Source organism: Branchiostoma floridae, unplaced genomic scaffold (genome assembly GCF_000003815.2).
Source record: "Branchiostoma floridae strain S238N-H82 unplaced genomic scaffold, Bfl_VNyyK Sc7u5tJ_643, whole genome shotgun sequence".
Lineage (NCBI taxonomy): Eukaryota > Metazoa > Chordata > Leptocardii > Amphioxiformes > Branchiostomatidae > Branchiostoma > Branchiostoma floridae.
Window position 1 is genome coordinate 1 of NW_023365908.1, and position 11130 is coordinate 11130.

The window sequence follows — 11130 nt, forward strand, 5'->3', positions numbered from 1 at the left end:
GAACCTAAAAGAATTTTGCAATCATGTCATCAAGGAAAAAGGTTTTGTGGAAAGTCATCATCCTTGGAGATAGTGGGTAAGTTATACATCTGAAAATCATATCCTGAAATATCAGAATTTAGGACATATAAAATAATGAAATATTACTAGACCTTTGTAGAAAAAACAGTTTCACTTCCTTCATTAAGTAATGCTGGAGTTTCAGTTTCGCCATGTCTTGTAGTTGTAATCACACTGACAGGGTTGGGCAAGTTTTCTAAGTAAGATTCACTTGTCCTATCAGGCAAGTGCGCAGAAAATTTACTTGTCCAAACTAACTTTTCACTTGTTTGAGAATGATCCTTATCTGTTGTTCACAGCATGCCTTTGGAGAATTACTTCTACATGCAATTGTGAGATTCAAGCTGAGAATGAGATTCATTTAAGGAAGTATAGTACATTGAACCGGAGTACTGAAAAATAGCTTCACCCTGGATGACAGTGAATCAGTCCTAACTTCCTGTATTTTCTTGGATAACCTTTAGTGTTGGCAAGACATCTCTGATGAACCAGTATGTGAACAAGAAGTTTAGTAACCAGTACAAGGCCACCATCGGCGCAGACTTCCTCACAAAAGAAGTCATGGTGGACGACAGACTGGTAACCATGCAGGTACTGTGAATTCATTTATGTTTATGGTAGAGGGTAAAAGAGGGTTATCTCAGTGTTTCAAGTTGCAATTGCAACAAAATTGTAGACACTAGTAACACATTGGGAATGCTTAAAGCTCACACAGAGGTGTCCAGGTTTTGCTGTGGAGAGGTCAATGCAGAATTTCAGAAATAAAATGTCCGCTGATATCCCAATATTTATAATAGACAATGTTCACATTGAAATCTCTTGGAGGCTCCAAGTCTATCTGTTCAGGTTTGCAGAAGACAAAGAGGTACATTAGTAAAATTACATAACATTTGTGCTTATGATACAATAGTCACAAGGTAATTAACACATGATTTTGCATTATGGTGTATGTTTCGAAAGATATCATCCAGAATCCTTTGAGCCCAGCCCTAATAAGATCTATGCTCAACCCCAAAACTCAAGTTAAAAGTTCTTTTTAACATTCCTCTCCAGGCTTGTACCATAGCATTTATTGCTCAGTGTTTATCTTTCTGCCCTACCCCATTACTGGTACGAGTAGTTAGCAAGCCTCCCTAAGAGTAAAAGGCTGTGAAAATGGCCATGTATGAATTATACACAAATCTAAGTGCCATTTTACGTAGCTTGCAGACTGCCTGTCTCGTCCATTTGTGAAATAGCACTTACATATACATCAATCAACCTCTGTAAAAGAAAAATCTAATGCATACAGTTGTACATGAGTTATATTATATATTTCTATTGCATTAACTCCATTTCACACTTTGAGCGTGTGTGTGTTGCTTTTTCCGTAAATATTGATTTTTCTATACTAGACTAGATTTAGAAAGATTTTATAAATTTTATAAATTTCGATCTTTGACAATTATCGTCTGGTTGTAGGGTAATATATTTTGTTCAATGACCATGTTGATATCTATATTGTATGCTGTTTGATATCATAGTTTTAATGCTAAGCAACTTGGTGTCCTCCATGTACATATATGGCTCGTTTTTCCGACCTTGCCCTTGTCCATGATCATGTACACATAGCACGTAGCACGTCTTTGTTCAAATTTTACAACTATGGGAAATCTATTCAAGGCAAAAGTCACTTTATGGCTGTACATTGCTTTATGTTTTTTATGTGAATGCATTGCCTTTTTCGGACATGTCTCAGAGCTGGAGCCTATTTTGTAGAATTGGATTTGTTTTGCAAGTATGTATTGGAAATTCTAACTTAAAGTCGATAAGTATTAAAGTCGATAAGTATTTTACCCTACCATTACACCAGATTAAATACACCAGATTATTATTACTGATCACATACATGATACCATACATGATCCAGTTTTCATTTATACGTGTCCGTCAATGTTTTCCTACCATTTCTTCCTCGAAAGCATACGCTGCGGTGTATTTTCCCACTGAATCGGATTCAGAAATGGCAAGAATCCCACCATAACACTTCAACATAAATCACAAAGACATTTCGACTAAGAAAATAGAGTCTGAAAGGCCGGGAGGGAAAATGTCCTGCATTTGCTCACAAATTTTGGCCTTAAGTATTGACCTTTTTCTAGGATATTTGAGATTTTTTTGCACAACCAGACTGTCTTTGTGCTGACATTTAGGTGAGAGATATTCTGGTTGAGTAATAGAAATCTCTAATAATATCCTATGTTCTACCAACCTGATAAAATTATTTTTGGAAGTATGACCGTTTTCTCTTCACAACACTACAACATAGATCTTGCGACATACAAGAACAAGTCAGAAAGGCTGGGATGGAAAATATCCTGCATTTGCTCGCAAATGTTGGCCTTAAGTTTTGACCGTTTTCTCTTCACCACCAGATCTGGGATATGACCAGACAGGAGAGGTTCCAGAGTTTGGGCGTTGCGTTCTAACACTTCAACATAGATCACAAAGACACTTCAACTTAGAAGAACAAGTCTGAAAGGCTGGGAGGGAAAATATCCCACATTTATGTGCAAATTTTGCCCCTTTGTTCTGACCGTTTTCTCACTTTGCCACCAGATCTGGGATACAGCTGGACAAGAGAGGTTCCAGAGCTTGGGCGTGGCGTTCTACCGAGGAGCTGACTGCTGCGTGCTGGTGTACGACGTGACGATGCCCAACACCTTCAAGTCGCTGGACTCGTGGCGAGACGAGTTCCTCATCCAGGCCAGCCCCAGGGACCCCGAGAACTTCCCCTTCGTGTTGCTCGGCAACAAGGTCGACTTGGACAACAGAGCAGTGAGTACAGGATATCAAAGCTGTGTTCTATTTGCATGCTGCATGTACTGATAACCAGTGATTACATTGGATATAGGAGAATTCTTTTTACACAACCAGCAGGTACTTACATCTCTTACATTTCGATGTTTCTTAGACACCTTCATCAAAGCTTCTAACTAGAGTTCTACTTCTTAATGCTATATGTAGCCGATGTAATTGGCGCTTTTGCATTGACAAAACAATCCCAAACATGGCTAAGCTTGTATCCCCTAAGCGATGTAAGTGGCAAGAGAAGTATGTGGAAAATGAATTCTTCTATATCCTATATTCTACCAACCTGATGAAACTATTTTCGGAAGTGATTACATTGTCTGTGTTACCTTCGTGAAGAAGGTTCACCCTGACAGCAATCCTGTTTTTGGCACTGAACCCAAGTTCTATAGTTTAACAAGTAATAAAATGAGACAAAAGTTTATCATTTGTTTTTCTCATATTCAAATGTCAAGAACATGCCATGTACCAAGTGTACCTTAACTGTACATAACCTTACACAGATATACCTTCTAGGTGCACCAGTGCACCCACAGTAAAAATTAGGTTCAGAGCTCCATTTTTTGGTGTACAAAGTGCATAAATGTTCCCAGTATATTGAGCCCTAGTTACACATGTAATACTGATTAATGTCGACAAATAGGCTTATCCGTACATATTGTGATGTCACAGGTCTCGACTAAGCGGGCGTCAGGCTGGGCATCGAGTAAGAACGACATCCCGTACTTCGAGGTCAGTGCGAAGGAAGCCATCAACGTGGAACAGGCATTCCAGACCATCGCCAAGAACGCTCTCGCCCAGGAGACAGAAGTGGAGCTCTACAACGAGTTCCCAGACCAAATCAAGCTGACAAACGACGCAAAACAAAAGAATGATGGCTGTGCCTGTTAAGTTACCTCCGCATCATGAAGGGAAAATACCTGAGCCTTTTTCCACCTGTGGATGGCATGTCCTTTGTCCTATGACCTTTACCCTTTCACCCTCGCCCTTTGACATGCATGTCCACAGGAGAAACAGGGTCAGGTCAGTGAATAGTTTGTAATTACTTGGGGTTTGTCAGGTCCAATGAGGGGAACTGGGCTTTTTTTTTTGATACCGCACTGAAGCCACCACTTGCACACACCAGTTGTACAAAGACTTGCTGAGTATAAAGTAAGACACTGCAAAAGTACATACAACAAATACAACTATGGCAGAATGCACTTAAACTGGCTTAAGTAAGGAAACTTTTAGAACATTAATGCTCATTGTTGAAAATTGCACCACCAAGAAGATGTATGTGTCAGTAAAGAAACCCACAGTTTCGGTCTGTAAGTCTTACCAAAGCTAACGGTGACTGCAGGGTTTTTGCACAATGCACACAGCAATTATTAGCATACAGTGAAGCTAGGATATACTAGTATTGTGAGGCTGACCCTATGGACTACAGCTCAACATTTTCAATAAAGTAGCCAGTTCTGCAATTTTCTAAAGCCGAATGTACAGTAACCAACAGAATTCAACTTGTCAACCGAAGATGGGAAAAGAAAGTAACACATTTGTGACTCTTCTCTGGAAAATCCATTGGCTTACAAGGAATGAGTGTTGAAATGGTCCTTCTTAATCCGCAAAGGGTAGAGAAAGACTTAAACTCTAAGGAAGTTTTGTCTTGAAATCTCACTTCAATTTCTGGAAATAAGACAATTATGCTGAGCAAGGTTTTAAATGAATCCTGTTGGTAGAGTTCATGCAGATAAGACAAACATTTTTTCAAAAGACTTGCAAAAAAGAAACGGTAAAGAAGACACAAGTTGTAGAAAGTGTAGAAGGGAATGTTTTGTTGAACGTCACTTCTGCCCAACTTGGGTCACCTTGAGAAAGAGTTACTAGTTTGCTGTGTGTAGCAAACCGCACTTCAGCATATCATATATGACGTGTGCGTGTGTTTTAAGTGGTGGCAGTGTAAGGAAAAGTATATTTATGATTATGTCTAAAATATATCGCTTGTTCATATTGATTCCTGACCAGACAACAAAAAATGCAGACAAAAAAACTAACAATGGGTCAGTAATTAGATACAAAAGTTGATGTACCTTCTATATCATGATTGTATATGTACTCCTTTAACACATGTAGCGAGAAATTTTTCATTGTAAATGGCAGTTTTTGATCCATGTGGTATTAGAGATGTGAAGGGTTTAAAAATGCACAATTTTGTTGTGAGAGAAAGAGTTGAAAACTCGCAGATTCAGAGGAACCAATGTTCCTTTATAGGGAGAGAGCACAAACCAGGCTATTTCATTTCATTTACCCTTCTTTCACTTCAGTAGTTTGTTTTTGTTTTTTGGCAATACCATCCCCCTTACCATCACTTTGAATATCCCCCCCACCCCAATTTCTTGAATACCGCATCCCCCACCATAGTGCAGATTTTTTTATTCCATCTACCCAGACTTTGTAAGGAATAGCCTTGGTTTTGTGTGCTCTGGACAAGAAAGGGAATGCACCACACCGAATATTGGTAAATAGTGTTGTACGAATATTGGTAGTAATCATGCTTTTTTCTAGTGATCGTAATTCCCTCGTGTATCATAAAGTGATAGATTTGACTTAAATTTCTTTTTGTCTCTATAAATAATGTGTAAGAGGAGCTCGAGTGCAGCATTTGCTCTTGGAATTTCAAACCTTCAAACAAAGATTCTGCCCTCTCAAAGCTGAATCTATAATTCACCAGCCATTTATTTGAATTTCGCTTTACTAGACTAGATATGTATGTATATGATCTAGAAATGGTCTTCGTGTAAATCTGAGAAATTCAGATCTTGTACTGCTACCTAGCTAGACTTGTCGTATCCAAGCACGCTATCGAAGTATTATTGCAGAGCAGCGCAACAGCAGGTTTTAAAATGTGTCCACCTTTTCAAATGAATACCATACTTTGTGAATGACAATGGTAACACATAGTTTTGCCTTGGAATGGCTATGGATGTGTTAGCATCTGGCAAGTAAGTCTTACAGGGCAAATGGCTGTATCTGGTAGCAGTGAGTATAAAGGCTGCAAAAGAATTTATCCATTTTTTGTATGTCGGGCCTTCGAGATGCACAACTTCAGCTGTGTATGTAGCTTTCAGGAACAAGTGTCCAGGCAATGTCTTAGAGAATTCTTCCAGAAGCTTGATTTTTGTTTGATCCAACTATTGTAAGACATGTGTTAATGCCAACAGAGGGTCCCTTCGTTCATGGCTGCACGTGTATTTCTGATATACAATAAACTCGTAGTTCCTCAAATATGTCTCTTGTGCTGGTTGAAGGAATTGATTTACTGTAATTCACTTTATCTTCACGGTACCAAATTTTCACGGTCTGATAAAATTGAACTTGTTCTCGGAACTACATGTTCACTGTCGAGGCAAGTGCGCATAAAAAAAGTCTGTGAATTATTTTTTATCGGTAATGATAAGTTCACGTTACAGTCGTCACCGTGAAAACCGTGAACATAACATTACAGTGAAAAAATCAGGAATTACAGTATTTCATTTTTTAAATATTAACAGATGTGCACAAATGCAATGCCCATTGACAACTTAAAGGTATTGACTGTGAATTGCTAATTACGGACAGTGCAAATATGATGGACTTTTTTGTTGGTCCAGTAGCTTCATTATCATGATCGTCTATTACTGCTATCATTTCATCCAATGGCAGTTAACCAATCAGAGAGAGGCTGCATGTCCTTCAAATAAATTTAGTTGCATTTAAGTTTACACTTAATGGAAGTGGGCTGGGGAATTTTTGAATCGCAAAACAATTTCTTTGCAAGCTTTCGTAAGTTTCAACTGCAAGATTATCAAGACTCTTAAAAGGTGGTGTCCACTAGTACTTAAGTTGTAAAGGTCCAGACCTATATCTAAACAATTTTAACAATATGGTACAGCTATGGCATATATATGGGTATTTAAGTACACAGCCCAAGCCATGAGCCATCCTGGCTGTCAAGTTCACTGACTTACAATAGACTGATCTCACTGCCCAACCTGTCACTGTCAAAATTTGGACATGCAACATTAAAACATTAAAGATTTAGAAGACACGCAGTCACTCTGTTATTGACCTGTCACCTTCCCCAGCAAAATTCTGACTGATTCACATTGTACTGCAGCACAGGTGTCACTGCTTACAGTTGCCTACAGTTTCACCTGTGCTGCAGTGCAATGTGAACCCGTCAGAATTGCCCTTAAGAAGGACACTGAAACATTGTTGGAAATCAAGCCATGGTTGTGTTAAAATAGTCTCTATGTTCAATGACGTACCAACCTGATTAAACTATTCACGGATACAATACCCCCTTTTTACAGGCTAACAGAACTACTGCTTTGTGATTAAACTTTCATGATAAGGAAAACAATAACAGAAAGGATCACACGGAATGGTCAAGTTAAAGTTGAGTCTTTATTCAACAATCCCACAGATAGCCTTCAGCTAATCTACCAATAGCAACACTCGTTCTATGTAATCATAAACAGGCAAATGTAGCTAAGAATACTTGTGTAGTCTAGTAGCTTTGAACCATGACTACATGTGGAAAGTAAAATGGTGTAAAACTATATAGAGTTGTTCAAATAAATCACGACCTCGACTGGATGCAATGCATATTTGACTCAAATTTCAAAGTTAAGATATGTAGTAGTGTACTTTTCCTGTATATACAATTTCCATTTGTTGACATGACAAAATTCCATAGAAATCCCACCTGTCGTGACCATCTCAAAATACATGCATATGTTTTCTGTGCTGGTTGAAGATATCAACTGATAAGTACATGTAGACATGATTTAGACCAAGAAATTCTTAATTGATTAAATACCTCCCCCCCCCCCACATCAAATTCCAAAGTTAGTTTATACAACAACAATATAATTGTCCAGCTTGCAATGCACACTTTTCACATTGTGACTCTGTAAGTTCCAACCACAGACCTTCATGAAAATGTCCATTTCTATCTACATGGAAGCTGATATTAATCCTGCAAGCACATTTTGCTACAGCCCCAAAGGGTACTTGTTACATGATATTAGGGATATGAGTGAATATGCCATCAGCCTTAATTAAGTAAATGTGATGATTAGAGCATGATGCATATGCTTTTGAGAAAGGTTTACTACAGACAATTAAAGTAAAAGTTGCTTATATATACACATACATACATACATAGTATTACATACATACATACAAGCACATAGAGTTTAAATGCTTCTAGAGACTATCCAGCATTGTTTTAAAATATTAGACTTCCAGTGAGGTTTTCAAATGACCTGTTCTATCACCCAAGTAACATACGAACTAGCTTACTTATCCATCTCGTTTTATGGTATAGGTTCTTCTTCATGCAAGACCCAAACATTCTCTCTATTGTCAAACATTGCCATGTATGTTTTATCTGTAAATATAGGGTTACCTAGTTCAGCTAGTCCACTACACCAGTAAGCGTTGTGTTTACTTGTCAACCTCAACTATGTAATTAGCTAACTTAATCATGGAAATACATCTTCAATTCACCAAAAATCAGTTACTCGAGCAACTGGATTATGATTTTGCTCGAGTAACTGCTTTGGGGCGTATCTTATTACTTGAATGTCCAACCATCACCGAGCTACCTCTTTATTCATTTCAATATTTTGCAACGGTTTCTCAGTCGTGATAGGCTAACGTCCAATTTCCATAAAGGGACAGCTCTTTGAAGTGAAAGGTACGATATAAAAACACAAAATAGACCGAAAATAATTCCACAGCATACATTGTGCATTCTTATTTGCATGTGAGCCGTCAGTCATCTCAGGTGACCTGAAAGTCCCATGCATTACTCACTCAATTGCGTTTTCTTCATCACCGTGGTGACTTTGTATGTGTCTCTTCAAATTACAAAACTGACTAAAGCGCTTGCCGCACTCCTCACAACTGAAGGGTTTCTCACCAGTATGAGTCCGCTTGTGTGCCCTCAGATGATGTAGATGACCGAACTGCTTGCTGCACTCCTCACACTTGTAGGGTTTCTCACCGGTGTGAGTGCGCATGTGTCCCCACAGATGACTCAGCTGGGTGAACTGCTTGCTGCACTCCTCACACCTGTAAGGTTTATCATTAGTGTGAGTCCGCATGTGTATCTTGAGCCTACCCAACTGAACGAACTGCTTTCCGCATTCCTCACACCTGTAGGGTTTCTCGCCAGTGTGGGTCCGAATGTGTATGTTCAGATGGTTCCGCTGACTGAACTTCTTACCGCACTCATCGCACTTGAAGGGTTTTTCTCCTGTGTGGGTCCGCACGTGTTTCTTCAGATCACCCAGCTGACTGAACTGCTTGCTGCACTCCTCACACTTGTACGGTTTCTCCCCTGTGTGAGTGCGCACATGCAACTTCAGCTCACTGAGCCTGCTAAATTGCTTGCTACACTCCTCACATCTGTAGGGTTTTTCTCCAGTGTGTATCCTAATGTGTTCTTTCAGAACAAACCGCCTACTGAACTGCTTGCCGCACTCCTCACATTTGTAGGGTTTCTCCCCTGTGTGAGTCCGCATGTGGAACTTCAGAGCATTCTGATAACCGAATGACATACTGCACACATCACATCGATATGGTTTCTCGCCAGTATGAGTCCGTTTATGTGTCTCCATGTTATTTAGTGTACTGAATCCTCTGTTGCATACGTCACATTTGTACGGTTTCTCTCCGGTATGAGTTCGCGCGTGTCTCTTGAGATCAGCCTGACTGGTAAACTGCTTGCTGCACTCCACACACTGGTAGGGCTTCTCACCGGTGCGAGTTCGATTGTGTGTCTTGAGATCCGCCTGACCACTTAACTGTTCGCTGCACTTGTAGGATCCATCATCACTGTTAGTCTCAATGTGTTCTAATAGTTGACTGGATTGCATGTTGGACTCCACGCTCTTCTGTTTTTTTTTCACCACCGTGAGACCGCATGTGGCGCTTCAGATGAATCTTCTGCCTGAACCGTTTATTGCATACATCACACGGGTGTGGCTTTTCGCCTGTGTGGATCCGCATGTGTTTCTTCAGATCACCAAGCCTAGTGAACTGCTTGCCGCACTCCTCACACATGCAGGGCCCCTTACTCTTACCAGTGTGAGTCCGCGCGTGTCCCTTCAAGTGACCAAGCTGACTGAACTGCTTTCCGCACTCATCACATCTGTAAGGTTTCTCGCCAGTGTGAGTGCGCATGTGTATCTTTAGATGACCCATCTGACTGAACTGCTTGCCGCACTCCTCGCAGCTGTAGGGCTTCTCACCGGTGTGAGTCCGCACGTGAGTCTTCAGATGACCAAGCTGACTAAACAGTTTGCCGCATTCCTCACAACCGTAAGGCTTTTCGCCAGTGTGAGTCCGCATGTGTCTCTTTAGATGAGTGTGATCACGAAACTCCTTGTCGCACTCGCTACACTTGTGGAGATTCCGTGACCCGTCGCGTGGTCCACGCCTTTCCTCCTCTGGCGACGATTGAGATACATCTGTGGTTGCCATGTTCATTAAGCTTTCCACTCTGCAGGGATAATGAAAATAAGTGTCAGTTTCATACCTAAAAGAATAGCTCGTTGACTATTGTAAACTGATGACTTGCTCCGGTTAACGTCATATTTTGGCTAAGGGGCCTTTTTTGGCAGTTGGGGGAACGAAAAGCACGATATACTATACAAAAAAACACAAAACGGATCAAAAATAATTCGTGCATATTTATTGGCATCGACTTGAAATGTGACTTAGGCCTTACTGCGCATACCAACGTTCAAAATGTTTGTTATGATACTAGAATCACGGAACCGACTTTCAATTAAACAAGGGGCTTCAACTTTGATCCTAACTCACAATGCTAGACTCCTTCGCAGACTTTCAAGGAACTACTTTTCCGGGCAAACTCCCATGTAAAATAAAACCTGACCAACCTTCGATGGCAAACTAATTTTTACATAGTTTGGGCAGCCTTCCAGACTTTGTTTGAAAATTTTACACGAAAAAAACAACAACTTTGAATGTCTCCTATTGTCTTGTACACCGAGAGTGTCTTGGGCAGGGCCTCTTGGGCACACTGCATTTGCATAATAATGACCACTGGCCGAACGAACTATATCCACTGAAACTCGGTGTAGCATGCATCGGAATTTTGTTTATGAAAAATTACACACCGTAGCCGCCTTGATTTGTGCCACATATACAATGTATGTTGCTTTT

At 40.1% G+C, this 11130-nt stretch overlaps 3 protein-coding genes across 3 annotated transcripts; 1 reads left to right on the forward strand and 2 right to left on the reverse strand.

The window, feature by feature from the left end:
- Positions 1 to 4: 4 nt before the first annotated feature.
- On the forward strand, positions 5 to 6179 carry LOC118408968 (ras-related protein Rab-7a-like; the record flags this gene model as incomplete). The annotated part of the gene is given in 4 exon segments (XM_035809834.1): positions 5 to 76; positions 525 to 651; positions 2659 to 2877; positions 3583 to 6179. Coding segments are annotated over 4 exon segments (618 nt in total). The 3' UTR covers positions 3802 to 6179.
- Positions 6180 to 7319: 1140 nt separating this feature from the next.
- LOC118408966 (zinc finger protein 239-like) lies at positions 7320 to 9976 on the reverse strand. The gene has a single exon (XM_035809832.1). It carries the CDS (start codon positions 9816 to 9818, stop codon positions 8751 to 8753), a length of 1068 nt encoding a protein of 355 aa, XP_035665725.1. The 5' UTR covers positions 9819 to 9976; the 3' UTR covers positions 7320 to 8750.
- On the reverse strand, positions 9758 to 10865 carry LOC118408967 (zinc finger protein 436-like). Its single transcript, XM_035809833.1, has one exon. It carries the CDS (start codon positions 10429 to 10431, stop codon positions 9787 to 9789), a length of 645 nt encoding a protein of 214 aa, XP_035665726.1. The 5' UTR covers positions 10432 to 10865; the 3' UTR covers positions 9758 to 9786.
- Positions 10866 to 11130: the final 265 nt, after the last annotated feature.